The 20,835-nt window shown below is 55.3% G+C and overlaps 1 protein-coding gene across 1 annotated transcript; it reads right to left on the bottom strand.

Annotated features, from left to right (window-relative positions):
• Positions 1-1,171: 1,171 nt before the first annotated feature.
• Positions 1,172-19,934, bottom strand: LOC131421459 (complex I assembly factor ACAD9, mitochondrial-like). Its single transcript, XM_058568099.1, has 14 exons — positions 19,813-19,934; positions 19,156-19,329; positions 17,941-18,115; positions 15,630-15,703; positions 11,085-11,160; positions 9,359-9,429; positions 8,976-9,095; positions 7,629-7,757; positions 5,360-5,439; positions 4,460-4,586; positions 4,135-4,212; positions 3,468-3,596; positions 2,692-2,764; positions 1,172-1,762 (listed from the first exon to the last, which is right to left on the bottom strand). The coding sequence occupies exons 1-14, from the start codon at positions 19,888-19,890 to the stop codon at positions 1,662-1,664; spliced, it is 1,485 nt and encodes a 494-aa protein (XP_058424082.1). The 5' UTR covers positions 19,891-19,934; the 3' UTR covers positions 1,172-1,661.
• Positions 19,935-20,835: the final 901 nt, after the last annotated feature.

The following is a 20,835-nucleotide window of genomic DNA, read 5'->3' as shown; positions in this document are numbered from 1 at the left end:
CCCAGGCCTGCCTCCCTGGCCAGAGTGCTCCTGGTCGGGGGCCCCACCACAGGCCTTCCCAGCACGAGTTCCCTGGGCATCTCAAGCAGCCTGTCCATACTGCTGAACAGGTATCACAAACCCATGCTGGGGCCTCCTCCCCACGTGTTGTGTAAGAAAAACTCAGAAATGGCAGGTGAGAAGGGGAGACTTGAACTGGTGGCCTCAGCCTTGTAAACTCAGCTGGATGAAGAGAGAATCTGCTGCTGACAGGGGACTTATATGCCACCAGGCCTACAGCGGAAGCCCTCTTTCCTGAGGGCTGCCCAGAGGGGGCAGGGTCTGAATGGCCACTTCCTAAGCTTTCGCCTGCAAAGGAGCTCTGTGTGGCCTCCTGTCCCCGGCACTGTGCAAGAAGATATGTACTCTCCATTTTTTGCAAAATGCCTCCTTGCTAACAAAATACTTTAAGAACTTTGTGTTTCACTGGAAAGTTATTTCTAAAGTCACGATATCTGTAAACTTTTGCCTTTTGAAGATAAGTTACCAGAACCCTGGCAGAATGCTCAGGCCAACACCCTAAGCCAGCTCAGCTGTCAGCGTTCCCAACCTCCTCTCTGACTATTTCTGTCATCACACCAGATCACACCAGTAACTTATACTTGGAGGGAAACAAGATAGCCTGGCCTCCCCCTCCCACCTCAAGGCAACATCTACAAGGGGCTTTTTGGAGCCCCAGACCACCCAGGAACCAGACCATAGCTTGAAGCCTGCCAGCATGAGCACACTGGGACCCAGTGTATCTAGCGACTAACAACAGACAAGAGAAGTGCAAAGGCCTGTTAGTGCCACCCAAAGACACCTTTGTGTCCTCACTTCAAGAGTGGAGACCGATCCTTGTAAAGAAAGCAAAGAGCAAAGCCCAGGCAGGAGTGAGCATGTGCTGCCATAGACCAGGCCATGCGGTTTTCCACCCATCACCTGAGAGGGATCCAGGACAGGGCTCACGACCCGACCCCCCACAGCACCGTGGCCCTGGACTGGGTACCTGCCCTTTGGCTGGCTCTCTCGGCCCTTTTCTCATGGAGCGAGGACAAAGGGCACTGGAAGTCACCACCAAAGGCTGGACCTCAGGCTCACGCTGCTGTCCATTAAAGGCTGGCCGAGGAAAACGTGACAATACAGCAGAGGCTAGAAGGGTATAGACAAACTGCCGTTTTATGTTCTTTTTTGTTAAATCGTTCCTGGCATGTGTTTTAAGTGCATTTTGCTCTTAGTTTGAAAGAGTGACATGGACGCAGCACTCAGGCTGTTTCTCGGAGAATACATGGTCTAGGAGAAATGGCTATCTATGCCTGAAACAGGTCCCCACCAGCCTCAGGCCACGGAGGCAGCAGCACAAGCCCCAGTTTCTACGGTGACGTCTCCTCAACTGGCAGAAGAACCTCCAATCCCAGGTCTCAGCAATTCCACGCGCTCTCCGTCTCTGTGGAGAACCTGGGGTCCTGTCAGGCAGCAGTGCCTGCGGGTCACAGGCTAGAAGAGGCTCCCTCAGGTCAGAAGAAAGCCCTCCTGGCGAAGACTGGGAAGAGACGATTCAACTTGTAATAACCCCAAGTTCTCCGCCTTCTGGAAAAAGAGTGAGTTGGCCTGGGGGCAGGAGGGAACACCGTCCTTCTGCTTCAGGATGTCCTGTCCAGAGGGTGGGCACAGACATAGGCTCGCTTCTCTAACACCTGTTGGGACACTTTCCTAATCTGTTCATCTAGGTTTTCTGGAGCATCTGGGGGGGAAAAAGAGAGAGGAAGTGATGCGTCTGCAGTGTGGTAATAGAAATATGGCTGCGGCTGGAGCACTTCTTTCCAGTTAGGTCTGCCCACCCGCTGTGAAGGAGCGGGAGATGATCCCCTCCTCAAGCCCCCGGAAGTGATCCTGGGCTGCAGGGAGAGGAAGGGACGGAGGCTTCGTTCCAAATAACCAAGGGCTCGTCCCTAAAAGCGCCAGATCTCGTGGGAGAAGGGGTGGGGAGAGGGCACTTGCTCAAGGAAAGACTCCTCTGCGATTTAAGTCTGCTGGAGGAGAAACCGCTTCTTCAGCCTCCCCAGCATGTGGCAGTCATGGCAGCAGCCAGGGCCGGAGCTACACGGGATCGTGCAGCCCTCTGCTCAGCGAGTGCGGTAGCGCTGGCAGTCTCTCCGCCATCTCCTGGCGAAGGGCTGGGCTCTGCAGCAGACACGGTACAGAGCCTTGGGGCCACCGGGGCCTGTGAGGGTCAGGAGGAGAAATTGAGCTGGATGTTCTCAGCCGTGGCCAGGTGGCCGTGGAGGAGGAGGAGCAACTCCAGACAAGCTGAGCAGTAGGAGCAGAGCCCCTGCGCGGCCCAGGCCGGAGCCTGAGGCCCTGCGAGAAGGGCAGGTTCACTTCAGCTGCAGCGCAGGCAGCGAGGCGGCAGGGCAAGTGCCTCCTTCCTTTGCGAACCTCACTGGGCAGACGCCAGCAGGGCCCGCCCGGGGGCTCTGACCGCCCTCATCTGCCGCTGTGCTCCTGCCCAGCAGGCCCTGCTGCAGGGAAGCGCAGGCCTTACCAGCCTTCTCTCCAGGCAGAAGTTTGTGAGCAGCCAGCAGGCCCTGGGAGCCTGACGGTCCAGAAACGGCCGTCAACAGTCGCCTGGAATAGGGCCCTCTCCTCCCTCCCCCAAACCACCCCACTTACACTTGTCCAGCTGAGACAGGGCGGAGAGATTCTGATAATAAGCTTCCGTGCAGAACATGGTGGCCAATAGAACCTGCCAGAAGCAACGTCAGAGAGGACGACCACTGAGAACCCTGGGATCTCTGCACCATAGGGCACACTCCCCCTCAGTGTCTGACCTCTGAGTTCAAAGAACTCAGTCTGGCAGCCAGACTGTGAGCTTGGCCAGGGTCAGGAGGCCTGGCTCAGAAGTCACACAGTCTTAGGCTCTAATTCCAGCCCTGAGCCAAACTAGCTCTGTCCCAACGTAGCCTCAGTTGCCTCCTCTGTGAGAGGGACATCATAATCCCCGTGGCCACAGGCTACTGGGCGACAGTGCATGTAAAGATCCGGTACACAGTAGGCACTCAATGTCTGCATCCACCCCTCCAGCAGGGTGAGGAAGGCACACAGGGTGAGGACGCTGGGTTTGGGACCCATCACTCACCCACCTTCTTCTCTCAGGTTGGAAGACGAAAGCGCGTGGCCCCTGTCCTGAGCAGCACGGACCCTCCCATGACCTCACCACGGGCCACAACCCGACAAACTCGCCAGCATCCGGGTCAGCTGCTGCGCCGACCTTGCGCTCCACTCCCTCTGGGACCGCCGCTAGGCGCCAAGGCCCTTGATTCGCCCCCCAGACTCCCTGGCTGTGCCGTGCCGCCCAATGACCACCCCCACCCCAGCAGCCTCATTAAAGTGCAACAGGACAAAGCTGGCAGGGAGGTTTCCTGTGGGGCCGGGTGGGATGGGCTCACCTCGTGGTCGTGGTTCCGGAGCCCCACTCGGATTGAGCGGCTGGCACGCGACAGCACGGCCGTCATGCCATACAGGTTGATGAGGATGTTAGCCACCCGCTTCAAGACCATCTGCTCCTCCACGATGGTCTGGGAACAGAGGCCCAGGGTGAAGACTTGCTGCCTTGGACCCCGCACACACACAGTTCCTCCCCTGGGTACGTCCTCACCCATCTCTGCGCCTCGCTCTATGCCTCGGGGAGGGGCTAATGCTGCCCTGCCCTTCGCGTTGGGCGAGGCTGGCTCACGGCTGCCTTCTCTTTTCCCTTTGCTCTGTCTAGATTTGGGCAGCGGTTAAGGCAGGACCAGGTCCCAGAACCCTGGCTGAGACCAGAGGCCGGTGCCTCATATCCCCTTCAGCAGCAAGATCCTCGGACATCAGGTCCCAAGATTCAGGCCCAGGTGGGGCTGCTCCTCCCAACTCCAGGGAGCCCCCCCTTCACCTAGGAGGTGCCCACCCAGCTAGCTGAGTGGCCCCCAGGACAGGCAGCCACAGCCAGCCTCGCCTCCCCAGGCCCCCCTCCACAGTGGCCAAGAGTTCTTTCTAGGCCTGGTCCCGAAGGTGGACACTTAGCAAAACATCTTGGAGGGCCTGCTGCGGCCCCAGGTCTGGCAGGGGCCCGAGCACCTTGCCAAAGCGGAGCAGCAACGTCTCCACGGTTCGGCCAAAGTAATACACGTTCTCCTCGAGCTTGCTGGCACTGTCCTAGGAGACCAGAAGGGAGGACTCGGCTCAGTACCTCCCCACAGTGCCCGTCCCGTCCCACCCAGACCGGGCATGGCGGGGGCTCCGGGGCCCAGGCCCTGCTAACGGGCCGGGCTGTTCCCCATCATGACAGCACAGAGAGGGGGCATCAGGTGTCACTTGGACTGACCCTCATCACATCCATTCCGGGAAAGGGTTATCCAACAGAAGGGCACCCAGGTGGGGCACACCTGCTGAGCCCACTCACCGCAACACTGGGGTGCACAGCTCCAAGCTTCCCCGTCAGCCCCAGGTCCACAGTTCGGCCCAGGGAGTCTCGAAGCCTCCGGCCAATGGTCTCCATGATGGTGGTCACATTGCCCCGTTTAAGCTCACTGCAGACAGGCCCCAGCCCCATGACCTGAGGCCCTGCTGCCAGCTCCCACTGGCCCGCAACACGGTCCCCCTCCGTAGCCCCAAAGCTCCAGGGCACCTGCTGCCTCTCCCCAACTACAGAGCCACAAACGGCCAACTCAGGACCTACGTGCCCCTCGCCCTGGCCTGGGCCTGCCGGATGCCTGGCTGCAGGCAGAGCCCTCCCAGCCGGTCAGAAAGCAGCCAGTCTCCTCTGAGGCGGAGCCACACAAAAGTGCTTCCTCCACAAGGAGCCAAGTCACAGACAGCTTCCAGGTCATCCTCTCCTGTTAAGGGGTCTGCAGAATGCTCTGAGCAACCCATACTTGGGCTCCAGCAGTGATTTCTAACTGCTCTAGCCCCAGGATGGGGGTCGAGGGGAGCAGGAGAGAACAAACTGGTCTTACGTTGGCCTCTGAGCCTGGCACCTGTGTGAGGGGCACCTCTCACTCCCGGGTTCTAAAAGCAGAGCTTCCTGCAGTGTGGGAGGCGGGGGCTGCCCAGGGAGAAGGCAGGAAGGCTGCCCTAGGCAGCTGGCCCTGTCCTCACCCACAGGTGAAGCCGAGCTCTGGAGCCTGGCTTTCAGGGCCCCACACTCACCGCCAAGTCTCCCGCCTCCTTCCCTCCCTGCAGCCTCGTGAGCAAGGCTGCCCTGCCCCGTCCTGGGACAAGGCGGCCCCTCCTCTTGCCGCCCCAGCACGGCCTCTTCTGGGCAGGTGGGACCCGAGGAGCAGACAGTGGGAATGGCACCTACTTGACCCTCGCAGTCAGGACGCGGCCGGCGTGCTGCAGGCCTGTCAGGGCGATGTACATCCGCAGGATCTCGTTGGTTCCCTGTGGCCAGCAGTATAGAGGTCAAAGGCCGCCCCCCTCGGGGCAGCCCCAGCAGCGCCGTGTGTGTGACTGGGTAGGCCACGCCACTGCCTGCTCACCCGCACCGTGGAAGCCACTGCTTTGCAAACAGCCAGGAGTGGGGCTGCGACTAGGGGGTCAGGGCAACACGTAGGCTACCACCTCCACAGGGACGAGTGGGGAGCTAGCAGATGGCCGTGGCCTCCCTCTGGGGCCTACCATCTCTCCCTGACCAATCACATGTGGGTCATTCCTTCCTCAACCCTCAGACTCTGCTTCTTTGTAATGGCAGAAACGGCTCTCCCCAGCTACAGAGAGATGCTGATGCCCAGGACACAGCAAGTGCTAGGCCACGCTGCTGGCTCTCGTCCAGGCCAAATTCCCCAGGGAAGCCACAGACCGCTGAGGAGGGGCAGCTGGCAGCTCTGCTCCCCAGTGCCGGGTGTCAATACCCAGAGGGCCACCTCTTCCCTGCTGCCATCCCTGGCCACCGCCCCTCACCACCCAGGATTTCATCTGATCTCGGGGAGGCAGGCTGTGGGGCCTGTGCCCATGGTGCACGATGGTGCTGTGGGTCAGAGGGGAGGAGGCTGGCCTGAGGCCGCACAGCCAGCGCTGGGCACTGAGTCCTCCAGCCAGGCTGTGCCACTGACGGCGAGACTCCTGCAGGAGAGGCAGGGGGAGCGTGGAGGCCTCCAGGCTAACCCTTGCCCCGTCCTGGACAGTCTCGACGGAACCATCTGCTTCATGCCAAGGGCCCCGCACCCCTCAGAGCTTCCCGAACCCCTGCTGACCATGCCACCCAGGCCGAGGGAAAGGGGCCCTGGAAGAAGCTGTCCTGGGACAGCAGGGCCGTGACTGTCCCAGTGCCCTTGGGAAAGTGCCCCTTGTACCCTCAGGCTGGCTGCCCCTTCTGTCCACTGAGGGGCAAGACACAGGGCTGGGACATGTGGGGCACACAGGGAACAAAAGCAGCCAGTGAGGCCTTCCCCTTGGTGGTGGAGCCCAGGAGTAGAGCCCCAACTGCAGACAGTCTGAGGGTGCCCCTCGGAAACCACACCACTTGCTCAGGTGCCAAGCCTCGCACTTACCTAAGGGTCTGCCTCCTGCGCACCCTACATCCGTCCCAAGATCCTGGCCATCCTCTCTCCACAGCCTCTAAGTCCACCCCTTCCCTTCCCCTCTGGGCGCCCTGGCCTCTGGTCTCACCTCTGCAAGCCACCCCCACATGAGCCTTGGGGAGTTTCCTAAAACGCAAATGCCACCAAGTCAGTCCCTGCTCACAACCCTCTTATGGCTTCCACCGCCCTCACGGTGAGATCCAGATTCCTCTGCTTACCAGCCAGCGTCCTCCACAACCTGGCCACTTGTCTCCTCTTCCCGTCCACCCCTCCCTCAGCCCCGCTGAGCAGGACTGGCTGCCGCTCCCACACAGACTTGCTTATTCTCCCTCCTTTTGCCTAGTGCTGGCAGGTAGGGTCCTACCTGGGCCTGGCACGTACTGTTTCCCTGCCCTCAGCCCAAACTGCCCTCCTCTGGGCCTGGTCAAAGTCCTCTCCGCCCTCAAGGGCCAAGGGCACTTGCTTCATGAGACTCGGACCCCCTCTGGGAGGAGGTGCACCTCGGTCCCTCACTGCACCAGTATTCCAGTGTCCTCCTCGGTCAGTCAGGCCGTCCAGTCAGACGAGTGCCCCAAAGGCGTCTGTGGCTCCAACCCCCTCTTTCTTCCTTGCCCTCAGATCCCCACCTGGCACACGCTCACTGAATGGACTCTAGGCTTGTGAACTCACAGGGGCTGGGCTGGGCAAGCCCTCAGAGATGACCCTGCTGTGCTGCCCCAATAGCCTGAGAAGGAAACCCAGACCCAGAGAGTGAGCATCCGAGGCAGAAGCCAGGCCTCCTCCAGGAAGGTCTCTGCTCGTCCCACCACAGCCAGCCAGAGGCAACTGGCAGAGACCTGCAGGGTCACCAGGAGGGGGTGGGCTCAGCAGAAAAGGCCCTCGGGAGTGGGACCCCGAGTGAGCTGCTTGGCCTCTCAGCCTCAGCCGCCTCCTCTGCAGAACGGGCTCTATGCAGGGTTGTGAGGAGGGTCAAATGAGAGGACACACAAGCCAGCCTATGTGCCGTGGCGGCAGCCCCAAGGACCAGGAGGCTCGAGAACGGGCACTCACCTCAAAGATGAGCAGGATGCGGGTGTCACACACAATGCGCTCAAACGGGTAGTCCCTCATGTAGCCCGAGCCCCCGAAGATCTGCAGCGCCTCACTCACGCACTGCCAGGCGCCCTCTGAGCTGAACACCTGCCACGGACCCAGGGGCAAGGTGAGCACGGGGTGAAGGGTGCCGAGCCCCTTCCTACAGGAGGACCTCAGCCATGGGGGCAGGTGGCCGGGGATGGAGTGGGAGGCCCGGTGTGGAGAACCGGGCCTTGGGATGAGACCACCCCCCGTAGGAGCCCTGACTATCACGGTCTCACTGGGTGGCCTCAGGCAAGTCCTTTTCCTTCCTCGACCATAGTGACCAGCTGTGGCTCCCCCGCCACCGTGACTTTTCATACCTGGGAGGTTTCCTTGGGGTGGACGGGCCTCCTCCGCACCCTCCCCACCTGGGGAAGCCCGTCCTTTTAGAAGCCACCTCAGGTGTCACCTTCTCTGGGAAGCCTGGCCCACTCCCGCCCAGCCCTGCTCGCCTGCGACTGGCTCCTCGGCACTGGAACTACGTGGCTGGACACCTGGCCCCGTGTGGACAGGCTATGTGTCTGTCCCCACGTGAACACCCCGAGAGCAGCGAGACTGTCAAACTCGGCCCTGGGCTGAGCTCCAGAAGAGGAGCTGCTGACGGGGGCCGGTGACCGTCTGTCATTGTTGACGGGTGACGAGGGGCTACAGGGAAGGCAGAAGCACCAGCACAGAGGCTCAACACAGCAACTCAGTAAAGCCTTACACGTGGTTCCAACCCGGTTAGGCACATTCTCCTCCCGACACTAGACTGGCACTTCTCTAAGCTGGCATACTGCTCACCATTTCTCTCAGGAGTTTAATTCAGAGCCCAGTTTGAAAATAACTATGGGCACCTCAACCAAATATATCATAAAGGGAGGTTTTGATACAAAAAAGTAGGAAGGCAATACGCTCAGAATAAAAGACAGTCCTTCCCAAGAAAGCCAGGCTGCTATCTTACATTAATATGAAGTATAACACATGACCAGTATTTTCCCTTTCTGCTACAGACTGGTAATCAGCTGGTGACAACTTAGCACAAACCCACTGGGAGATGCTGACCTGTCCTGTAAACTGGCACTCAACTGGGCACTGTTCTTTGCTGCTTCTCCTGGGCTATTCTGGTCCCCCAGCTGCGTCCTAGAGGCGAGCCTGCTCATGGCGGGTACGTCATAAATACTGGGTCAACGATAAGCTGACCTATAAACTAATGAGAAGAGGAAGATGGCAAGCAACACTGGGTCTGCAAGGCGGCAGCTCAAGAGCTTTTCTGTCTGTCTCTGGCTGTGCTGGGGTTACCTTCACCATGGCAGCCTCGATGGAGCAGTCGGGAAACCCTGGTTGGTCCAGCATCCCTGCAGTGAGGTAGGCCATACTTTCCATTACGTAAGCCTTCTGAGCCATCAGGGCAAACTTCTCCTGGAGTGTTCAGGAAAACACAAGAAACAATCTGCACGTACTGAGACCCAGATCTGCCCACCAGCAGAGAAGGGGACTAAGCCTAGAGTCTCAGTGCCCGAGAGAACCAGCCCGGCACTCACGGAAGGGCGGGAGCCCCACGGAACAGGGCCACATCGCGTCTCCTTCCCGAGCCACCGCAGAGGGGCACCCGGAAAGACACAGCACACACACTTTTAATGCCCACGTGAAATCGTCAGGCGTAGCCCTCCTAGCCTTAGTACCTGAATTAATCCAAATTCACTGAGGTTCCTGTTGAACTGTTTCCTCGTGCAGGCATATTCAGCGGTCATTTCTGAAGAAGAGCGGAGTTAGTAAAAAGAAGAGTTTTCTGGCTGTCCTAAGGCGCTTTCCTAAGGCTGTCATCATTCCCCTTCAAACACTCGGGCAGGAACCATGAGAAACGGGTCCACTGGGCCCAACACCCTGAAATACAGAGCCCTTTTCTAGCACAGCCGGGTTGGAGGAGGGACTGTCCACTCCTGGTGGTGCCCGCGGCAGTGGACGTGAGCAGTAGCAGACCCTGGAGTCAGACCCAGGTCTGAATCGGGCACTTTTCCCACCAGCTAGCAGCCTGGGCCAAGCAGCTCCCCCTCCCTGGAAGCACTACCGACCTCACAGAGTGGCTGGGAAGACCACGTGAGACGCGGGGGAAAGGCGCCCAGCACAGAGCGGGCCCACAGAAGCGCCCTCGACGCAAGTGGGAGCAGGCTCACACCTGGCACAGCTGTTCAGCACCAAAGCAGGAGGGCAGCCTGTTTTGAAAACTCAGGCCTGTGGCTTCAAGGTGTATAGCTGTGAACAGGTGCACCTCTAAAGGCACCTGAGTGAACACAGCGGCCTCCCCGGGTCAGCAGCGCCCCCACCTTCCTCCACCTGCAGTCAATGCTCTCCAGTCAGCACTTTCACAGGCATGATCCAAGTGCAAACGGGTCCCCGTGATGGCTCAGAAGGAAGACAGAAACCCACATTCACACATTTCTGGGCCTCGGGATCTCATCAGAGGTTCTACGTCATTTGGGGATAGGCTGGCTATAAGGGCCCTCGTGAAGCTCCTGTAGAGTTTTCCAGATGGGGAAGCAGAGGCCCAGAGGGCTTCAGGGCCTTGGGAGCAGCACAGCAAAGTGAGACGAGCCCTGAGCTTGGAGTCTGAAAGGGCCAGCTTTTAGCCCAGGGGCATCGCCTTGGGCGAATCACTCACCCTCTCTGAGCCTCAGTCCCCTCATCTATAAAATGAAGGTGACAGCCTAAAACAAAGCACCCCCATCCCACCTTGCCCTGACCTCTGAGGAACTTCTAAGCACTCAGGGGTATGCCAGCCCTGGGCAACCCCCACCACCGGCAGCCAGGGCCCCCTGCATTTCCCTGCAGTCACCTCCACAAAGCTAAGAAGGTAATGACATTTCGTGCCCAACAAAAACTCTATAGGGCTGTTTTAGGTTCACTGCCAAGGACAGTCCAGGGTTCTCTCAGGTATCCTAACAGAGAAAACGTGGGGAAGATCCAGAGGCCAAGGGAGCTGGGTTCCAAACCTGATCCCACTCCTGACCCACCCACTGTGCAGAGTCACCTGCAGAATGGGGACCCTGTGAGAGTTCTCGCTAATGTTTATCGGTGTCTGGCTCTCACCTGGATGTTCCCTAAGAAGCCGAGTGGTCAGAGCAGCAACCTGCCTCGACCTCTGACAATGTCCACTCCCTCTCTCCCCTGACCCTCTGAGTAGGTAAAACAAAAGAACGTTGAAACGTGAAGACTAACCTTTGGGGGCAGACTGAGTACATTCTTTGGTCTAAACGGAAGCCCAGATCCTGCACTTCAGCTGGACCCTTTGTCCAGGTGGCCTGGCTCGGCACCAGCCCTGCCCTGGAGACATGGCAGAGCCTCTGGGCTGGAGAGGGGGCAGCAGGGCAAGGCTGTGCCACGAAGGGCTCCTGTCCCCGACTTACCTACCGATCAATTTCTTGAGCATTCCGGCCACGGCACTGCCCATGCTGAACCGCCCGCTGTTGAGGATGTTCATGGCCACCTGCAGGGAGTGGAGGTGGCTCACTGAAACCCACCCCCAAGCGTCCTGCTTCCCCCTACTGTGCTGGGAAAGGTCCCAGGGCCCCGGAAGACCAGAGGTGACAGTCCACAACAGTGCTTATTTATTTTTACCAGGTTTCTTGAAAATAAACAGCAAGTTTCTAGAGAATTCTGTGCCAGCATCTGGGCGGAGAGAATCATCCTGCTAATCCTCATTGGGCCGGGAGAGAGCACAGTCCCAGTGCTTCTAAACAAGGTGACTCAGTCACCACAACGACTCTCATGAACATCCTTGGAGTCATACCCCCAAAAAGCCATGACAATCTTATTCCAAAAGAACAGGTCAATTCTCTTAGTCTTTAAGGGAAGGGAGTAGAAACTCAAGACTTACTGGGTACAAGCTGCAGCTACTTAGACTTTCCCAACAATGCCTCAGCAGCAGGATCCTCATTTTACGGATGAAGAACCTGGGGTTCGGAGGGGTGAGGTGACTCTCCCAAGGTCACACAGCAAGCATCTGCCTGACATCTAGGCCTGTGCTCTCTCCACTGACCCAGCCCCTTACACTGACATGACATGCTCCTCCCCCACCAAATTTCTACAATAATGATATCTGTTAGGGAGCTGTGTCGGCTTCTCTCCTCTTTTCCAGTCCTACCTTCCTACGGAATGCAGACAGAGAGCAGCTGGTGACGAGGGACAGGCACACACTTGTGTACACACTGCTTCCTCACTAGACTATCCAGATCCATGGAGGCCTCTCCTTACACACCCGAAGGGGCACAGAGACAGACAGCTGACGAGGCAGCAGGCGGTCGGCAGTGTGCTGGTGGACTGAAGAGGGGCACACAAGTTCAGCAGGAAGGGTTGCGTGTGTGTGTCCTCTGGTGTGGGCAGAGCGGATGTTGGGCAGCCAAGGCTCCCAAGAAGCCCCTGAGGGGGTCTACCAGGCCATCGAGAGAGGAAAGGCCGCCACCATGAGCCTCCTAAAGGCCAATGTGACCTGCCAAGCCTCTGCTCAAGCCCGTGCTACCAGCTAGGAGGCCTCAAAGGAGGGCTGGGGTCTGAGGGCAGAAGGGAGCCTGTGAACCCCACAGTTTTCCTGAAAAGCTCAACTTCAAATATATTACTGCTTTTTACTGAGTGCTTGCTTATGTGAGGCTTGGACTCATAAAACATGCAACTGGATTTGAACTCACGATTACCTGTTAACCTGAATAGGAGAATCTCTCAAAACAGATCCTGTGGGATTGGAGAGATTGGAAACTGAGCCCACTACTGGGAAAGGCAAGTGTTGATTCTAACCGCTCAGCCACGGCAGCTGGGAAATGTGGTGGACGAGGCCACAGGCACCCTGGGTGTCGGGCCAGCCCCCAGCACTTGATGGGGGAGGGGGCCTGGCTAAGTCACACCACAGAGTGACATTCAGACCCCGCCCTGCCTCCTCCCGGGGCCTCTGACCTCTAGCTTCAGACTTCCTGTGTCTCAGGACATGGGAGGACACTGGCCTCTCGACCTGCCAGGCTATGAAGAGGAACTGCGTCCTCCCACCTTTACTCCCTCTTCCCAAACAAGCTTTCAAACGCCAGCTCACGGTTCTGTGAACAAAATCCCCTTCACAGCCCCTTCACGGTTTATTCTTAACTCCATTAAAAAAAATAGAAGGCAAAAAGGATTTGACACTAGGTCTCATTCCCCAGAGGATCAAAGACCTACTAGGTTTAGCCTGGTCTCAAGAGGGGCTCGTGAGCTCAAATATTCATCTTGCTGTTTACCTCAGAATCCTCTCCTCCCGCCTCCTCAGCTCCACGCTTTATCACTGCCTCTACCGCAGAAAAGTTTCCTTCTACGATTTCCACAACCACACTCTAGATCGCAGTTTTCCCAGATCAAGATACAATCCATTCCTTCAACAGCCCGTCAGTGAACTGCCTCCCCGCCTTCAGAGGTCTGTTGATAAAACCTTCTGCCTTCCCAGGGGAAGAAGCTCTTACTTTTGTCTCACATCAGCCACTCAATTTTCACCCGGCCTGGGACCACTCTATGATCTCCGGAATCACCCAAGTGTATCACACTTCTTAGTATCTGGGTTAACTGGCAAGTAATCCCACTATTAACAAATAAAGGGCTTTAGAAATCAATTCTCTTTTGCATATTAAAAGTCATTTTGGGGGCTAGCCTGGTGGCGTGGCGGTTAAGTTTGCGTGCTGCGCTTCAGCAGCCCGGGGTTCATGGGTTCAGATCCTGGGCGCGGACATACGTACCGTTTATTGAGCCACGCTGTGGCGGCGTCCCATATAAACTAGAGGAAGATGGGCACGGATATTAGCCCGGGGCCAGTCTTCCTCAGCAAAAAGAGGAGGATTGGCAACAGATGTTGGCTCAGGGCTAATCTTCCTCACCAAAAAAAAAGAAAAGTCATTTTTCACCTAACACAATGGAAACAAATGTTTTAACACAGTGTTGGGATGGACTGGGAGAGGGGCATTCTCACACACTGCTGGAGGAGAAGACACTGGTCTGACTCCCCAGCAGGCATCTAGGCAACACGGGTCAAGAATCCTCTGACCCAGTAATTTTATTAGCGGTGTTGAAACTCAGGAAATAACTAGAGAAGTGTGCAAAGATATGTACAAAGATATATGCCACACAGTGTGGTTCTGAGCAGGGAAGAAGTGAGAACAGTGTTAAGTGCACGGTCCTGGGCCTGGTAACATTCATTGTGGCATTGCCACACAAAGAAATGCGATACAACATTAAACATTAGTAACATACGCTCACTAGCATGACGAGACTGTTAGGATTTATTGATAAGTGAAGACATGCAGGCTATATCACACGTACACACCAAACATTTAAGCGATACATACACTTTAAGAAGATCTAGAAAGATAAGCACCCAAAATGTGAACATGAATGGCTGCTCTCTCGGGGACAGGCTTCAGGTGATTTCATTTTTCTCTCTGTCTGTCTGTATTCTCTAATTTGTATGTAACATCTGGGTTACACGAATCATAAACAAGCCTATCACCACACAGACTGTTCCCTCGTTTGTACTTCCACCTCGACAAGCCTTTGTTCCACAGTCACTGAGCAGCCTCGTGACAGGAGCTCTGGCTGATGCTGTTTATCTGATTCTCATGATACCCAGGAGCAGGGAGGCATTGCTTTGATCCCTACTTCACAGCAAGGGAGGGGGCTCCCCAGGGTGAAGATACTTACCCAGGTCACCCAGTAAATTAGGGCAGGCCAACAATAAAAAGACAAATAGTTTAAAAATGGGCACAGGATTTAAAAAGGCATTTCTCCAAAGAGAAATGGCCAACAAGCACAGGAATAGATGCTCAACATGATTAGTCATTAGGGAAATGCAAGTATTGGAAACCACAATGAGATACCACTTCACACCCACTAGGATGGCTATAATTTTAAAAACAGACAATAACAAGTGTTGGTGAGATGTGGAGAAATTGGAACCTTCATATATTGCTGGTGGGAACGTAAAGTGGTACAGCTGCTGTGGAAAACAGTCTGGCAGTTCCTCATAAAATTAAACATATGGTCACCAGATGACCCAGCAATTCCACTTCTAGGTCTATACCCAAAGAACTGAAAACATATTTTTCACACAAAAACTTGTACACGAATGTTCATAGGAGCATTACTGATAATGACCAAAAAGTGGAAACAACCCAAATGTCCATCAGCTGATGAAAAGATAAACAAAATGCAGTCTACCATACAATGGAATATTACTCAGCCACAAAAAAGGAGTGACACCTGCTACAACCTGGATGAACCTTAAAAACATTACGCTACATTGAAAGAGGCCAACCACAAAAGACCACACCTGGATTCCATTCATGGGAAATGTTCAAAGTAGGCAAATCCACAGAAACAGAAGTAAAATGGCGACTGCCAAGGGATGGGGGGAAGAGGAAACGAGAAGGTATGGCATTTCTTTCTGGGGTGATGGAAATGTTCCAGAATTAGACCATGATGATGGATGCAAAACATAGTGAATATACTAAAAACCATTGAGGTGTACATTTGGAAGTGGTGAATTTTATGTTATGTGAATTATCTGTCAACAAGAAAAATAATATTAAATCTCACTCCAAGAAAAAAAAAATTAGGGCAGGGACTCAGGACCCAGGGCTGTGCATTCAGAGGACCTGAGCTTCTCCCGTGCCCGCTGGCCTGCACTCGCTGAAGAGAGGAATCCTAGTGCTACTCAAGGCAGATGAAGCCTCGCAGTCGAAGGAAGAGACCTAGTTCTAACGCACACCCCTCCTCGGGGAGCCAGCGTTGCCACTCTCCACCATGCTGATCTCCCAGTGGAGAACCACGCACGGTTACCTGCGAGCAGAGCCTGGTCTGCTGCAAGGGGGGATGGGACAGAAAGCTGGGGGCCAGCAAACTGCACTGCAAAACTGCACGGCACTCACACGGCTGCTGCTGCCAACTCACCTTAAACCCGCCTCCCACTTCTCCAAGGACGTTTCCCACAGGCACCCTGGTGTTGTCAAAACGGACTTCACAAGCTGGAACACACAAGTGAAGGCGTCACCTGACAAACGTAAACCACTCTGCGCTTGACCAGCAGGCACGAGATGCAATCCACTCATTCACTCCTCCATCCTACATCTACTGACAGGACAGCGTGGAAAGACAAGGTTCTGTCCACGTGGAGCCCGTGCTCTGGTCAGGAAGATAAACTATAAACAAGATGACAGGAGATTGTGGTGAGTGCTATGGAAGAAATGAATATGGCCTGCTGACAGGAATGGAGGTTGGAGGAGGGCAGATAATATTTTTACTAAGGGTTTACATCAGATTTCTCTAAGGTGAAGTCTGAAGGATGAGAAGGAGCCAGGGACGGAACCACAAAGCCAGACGGCACGGCATTTTCTAAGGCCCCTGTGCCAGATGGAAATATCGGTCCCACTGAACTCGACCTTAATGCAGCCACAGAGCTGCCCTGGCTCTGCGGGAGAAGCAGACTGCCGCCCTGCCCACTGGGTTTGACAGTGGGACTTGCTGTGGCCAGGGCCGCGTAGCCAGCCCAACATGAGCCGAGAGGCCTCGCCTGTGCTGATACGGCCTGGCCCAGCCCCTCAGGCTCTGGCCATCTGCTGTGAGGAGAACATGGCCCGGCGCAGTAACAAGCACACCCGGGCAGACCTGAACCCAAGCCCCAGCCTGAAGCAGGCTGCCCCAGCACCCGTGGCCTGTGAGAGAATGAATGCCGAGTCCTGGGGAGGTTTCTCAGACAGGGTCACGGCAGGGAGGGGTGACAAGCAGACCTGAAAGTGAGGAAGCGCTCGGCGGGCTGGAGGAAGCCGAGGTCAGCGTGAAGGAGCAGCAGTCAGAATAAGCGTGGCGGGGGTGAGGGCAGAGGCGGGGAGGAACAGGGGCTTCTGCACAGTGTTTTCTGTAACAGTGAGTTTTTGCATGTTATGTTCTATAAACGTGGCGGCTCCCAGCAACGTACACCGGAGCAAAGGGAGGCCCGGGACAGAGAGGTCACGGCTCGAGCAGCCAAGCAGTAGCCAAGCCCAGTGTGGGCACCCAGGGTCTGCTGACCTTTCACTTGGCGATCACCACCGCGTTCAAACAGCCTGCTTGTGACATGCAGTGAACTCTCTGGGTCCTATGTATGGCTGTGAGACCAGGCCCTTCTGCTAACAGCTCTTGTTCCTTCACAGGCTGCTGGTATGGGCAGGACCCCACCTCCCTCTCTGACCTCATCTTGTGCTACTCGACCCCCTCTCACAGGGCCACTGCACAGTCCCAGTGGGCACCACAGCCCAGACCTCAGTGTGGACAGTGCCCCCGCAATGGTGCGTGGCCACAGCCATGCTCCCTCCCCCGACCTCCGTCACCCTGGCCACCTTTCTCCACCAGCACGCCAAGCTCTATATCATATCAAGGCCTTAGAGCACACTCCTTCCTCTGCTGGAACAATAGGCAGCACTAGTTGTGATGTAAACAGCAGTAACAGCAGCAGCGAGCATTGCTGTGCCTTCACGTTCACTACACGTCGTAACACTCCCTTCTCGTGTCACCTGCGCAGGTGCGTTCTGTCATCACCCCTTCCCCGCAGGTGAGGGAACTGAAGCACAGAGAGTACACTAGCTTGTTCAAGGTCACACAGCTTCTAAGTGGCAGAGCCAGGTTAGAGCTCGGGACCCTCTGACCCCCGAGGCGGAGCAGATGTCGAGCAGATGAACACAGGGTCCCCGAAGCCGAGGTGGTAAACAGAAGTGGGTCCCCTGGAGCCAAGGGCGGCAGGCAGTCCCCTGCAGCACGGACACTCTATGATCTGAACTAGGAGACCCGAGGGGGAGTCTGGTGAGGACTCCACGGCAGCACTGGGGGGGTGGAGAGCCACTGACAGGACGCCAGCCTCAGTGAACCGAGGGCTGACCTGGGGGCCACAGGCGGGCAGGGCGGGTAGGGGGAGAGCAGGGGAAGGAGGAGGCCCTAGACAGGAAGGACGGGCTTTCCTGTAACGGAGCATTCACCTAGGACGGCCCACCGTCCTTCCTGCTGCCCACTACCGCCCTCCTCACAAGGCCGAGAGCTCCGTGACGCTGCAGGTATCTTACCTTGAATCACCAAAGCCCGACACGTCATTGTGGCATTCTTAATCTGATTCTGCTAAAACGCTTCAGTGGAACCAAAACTATTTAAATCTCATTTGATCTTGATATTTGTATGGGGCTGAAGGGTCTCCCTCCCTCCCTCTTTCTCTCTTACACACACGTGTGCTACTTACTGTTGGAGCCACGGGTGCCTAACTTGTCTTCAGGTTTCCCGTTAGTGACTCCACCGAAGTCTCTCTCTACTATGAACGCTGTAATTTTGTCTTTTACTGAGTTGTCGGAATCAACAACGCTGGTCTTTGCAAACACAGTAAAAATACTGGCCAGCCCTCCATTGGTGATCCAGACCTGAGGAAAGGAAGCAAAGGGGCTTTGAAGAAGACCAGACTATCACGGGCCACCTCTCAGCAACATCTTTGCACAAGACCCACCAGCTCCCTGTCAAACTTCAGGCCAGAATGTAAAGCCCTTGGCTCTGGGGAAGCCAAACCTGCATGAACAGAAGACAGGGGCTCAACCCAGTCACCCCAGAGCAAGGACTGTCCAAGAGACACAGGTGTGTGTGTGTCTGTGTGTGCGCGCGCGTGTAGACGAGCAGCCAATGGAACTAAGACAGCTCAGGTCTAGCGCCAAACAACTGGGTTTCCTCAAGAAAGGGGGCGAGGGGTAGGAAGGAGGCAGAAAGGAGCAAGAAGGGGGGAGAATGAGGAGAGGGAGGGAAAGGGAGAAATAAAGAGACATCTCAACAAACTGCAACGTACAGAACTTATTTGGATCTTGATTCACAGCAACTGTTTGAAAAATAACAAGGTATGAGACAATTGGAAATTTGAATGAGAACTAGATTGTAAGAAATTATTATCCGTTGCTTAAATGTAATGATGGTATTGCGACCTTGTTTTCCAATAGTCCCATCCTGTAGAGACACATGCTGAGATCGTGAGGATGCAATCCAGCAGTGGCGATGCTGACGAAGGAACAGGACTGGCTGTGAGCTAACACCTGCTGCAGCTGGGCGACGGGTACGCGGAAGCTCATTACACTAAATTTTATATGTGTTTCAAAACTTGCATAGTAAAAAAATTTAAAAACAAACACACAGAGCAGCTCGGGAGGTAGCTGGTACTATGGAAGCATGCTGACACTGGAGCCAGAAGGCCTGGGCTCCAATCCTGGCTCTGCCACCGAGAAGACACAAGACGTTGGCAAGTCACTTAACCTCTCTGAGCCAGTTTCTTCCTCCTAAAAAGGAGAGCAGCATCCCCCCAACGGGTGGTCAGAGATGCCGTGTACGCCCTTTGGGTCCCTGGTGCGTGGACAGTGGTCAGTGTGTGACGGGTGGGTCATGATGGAGACCCGACGAGGCCCTGGAGGCTGTGGCGCCGTACCTTGGAGCCATTGAGCACGTAGTGCCTTTTATCTTCACTTAACGTGGCCCGGGTCCGGATGGAGGCAGCATCACTCCCGCTGCGGGGACACAGAGATGTGGTTGAGGAGAGGAATGCTGGGAATAAAGAAGAATGGTTTAGAGGGCCCCGCAATGGCCGCTTGTGGTAATTTAACTGTCGGCAAATTTTAAAAGAAAGGGCCAGATGATATACATACATTCAGCTCTGCAGCCTTGAGATATCTGTCCCAGCTCCTCAACTCTGCCGCTGGGGCAGGAAGGCAGCCACAGACGGTCTGTGAACAAACAGGCATGCTCCAGAACAGCTTTATTTACAAAAACAGGTGGCGGGCTGGGTTCCACCGACACCCGCTTTATCACAGCCGGTAAAAAAGCGGCAGTGAAAACAACTTGGGCTTAGGTTTAAACATGGAAATGTATGCTCAAAACAGGCCCATCTGAGCTCCTGCGAGGAGGAGTTCAGGAGATCCCAGGTTCCCAAGTGTGGGGAAGCTGGATGGAGTTTGGTCCAAGAAACAGACTTGCCATCACAAGTCCTGAGTCCTGCACCAGCCTTGTTATGTCCCAGCTGTGTGACTTCAGGGTGATCACACAATGTCACTGAACCTCAGTTCCTAATCTGTAAAATGAGCAGAACACCGTGACCCTGGTGTTCTGCCAGGGTCACGGCGATCGACGCATCCAGGCTGATGATTTCCCCTAGCCGCGCATACATGGTGTTGGAGAGGCCCAGGCCATCTAGAGAAGAAACAGACCAGCTTGACTTACCGTCCAGCCCCAAATTCCTCCCAGGAAAGGCAAGTGTCTTTACGGGTTTTTTCTGATTGTAAAGTAACGCCACATCACCATTAAAAAAAAAAATCACAATACTGAAAGGCACGAAGAAAACAAAAACTACCCATAAACTGATCACTCAGAAAGAGCATTTTTGTGTACATCCTTTCAGACTTTTTATAGGCATATAAACATATAATAGATATACACTTGTGATATAAAAATATAATCTTTAATAAAAAACATAAACCTATACATACATTAAGTCATTTAATATGTCCTGAAGATGTCCTGACACAGATATAGATCTGTATAAACGTAACAGCTGTCCTGTGTCCCGTTCCCAGTATCTAGTGGACTCTAGGACAAGGTTTCTCCGCCTTGGCACTATTCACGTTTTGGGATGGATCATACTTTGTGATGGGGCACCATCCTGGGCACTGTATGATGTTTAGCAGCATCCTTGGCCGCTACCCACTAAATGCCAGTAGTTCCCCCTCCCCCACAGTTCTGACAAGCAAAAATGTCTCCAGACATTGCCAAACGTCCCCTGGAGGGCAAAATCGCCCTAGTCGGGAATCACTATTCCAGGAACAAAAAGACAAAAAGATTAAAAAAGCAAAACCTCCACTGAACTTGAGTATTTTGCATTTCATCTTCAACTTCCAGGGGTGATTGGGTGGCCTTATGTGCATCTTACAAATGACAAACTGAGGCCTAAGGGCATGTGGCCGACAAGTGGCAGAGCTGGGTCCTCAACTCAGGGGTCTGGGCGCTGGCCCTGGAGCCACCACACAACCCACCAGCAGAGGGCGCCGTTCACACCAATGGAAGGGCGTCCCTGCAGGGGTATGCAGTGGCCCTGCCTGGCCTTTATGGTGCCCTG

The sequence above is a fragment of the Diceros bicornis genome, chromosome 2, assembly GCF_020826845.1.
Source record: "Diceros bicornis minor isolate mBicDic1 chromosome 2, mDicBic1.mat.cur, whole genome shotgun sequence".
Classification (NCBI taxonomy): Eukaryota; Metazoa; Chordata; class Mammalia; order Perissodactyla; family Rhinocerotidae; genus Diceros; species Diceros bicornis.
The sequence above is the reverse complement of the archived record's forward strand: the minus strand, read 5'-3'. Positions and strand labels throughout refer to the sequence as shown.

What these genes read in the sequence shown, in the direction of transcription:
- LOC131421459 (XM_058568099.1), bottom strand. Translation starts at nt 19,890, where the DNA reads ATGTATGCGCGGCTAGGGGAAATCATCAGCCTGGATGCGTCGATCGCC. An exon ending in AAGTGGGAGGCGGGTTTAAG is followed by an intron (nt 11,161 to 15,629) that starts GTGAGTTGGCAG and finishes CACTCCCTGCAG; the next exon opens with GTGGCCATGAACATCCTCAA. An exon ending in AATGCTCAAGAAATTGATCG is followed by an intron (nt 9,430 to 11,084) that starts GTAGGTAAGTCG and finishes GCTCTTCTTCAG; the next exon opens with AAATGACCGCTGAATATGCC.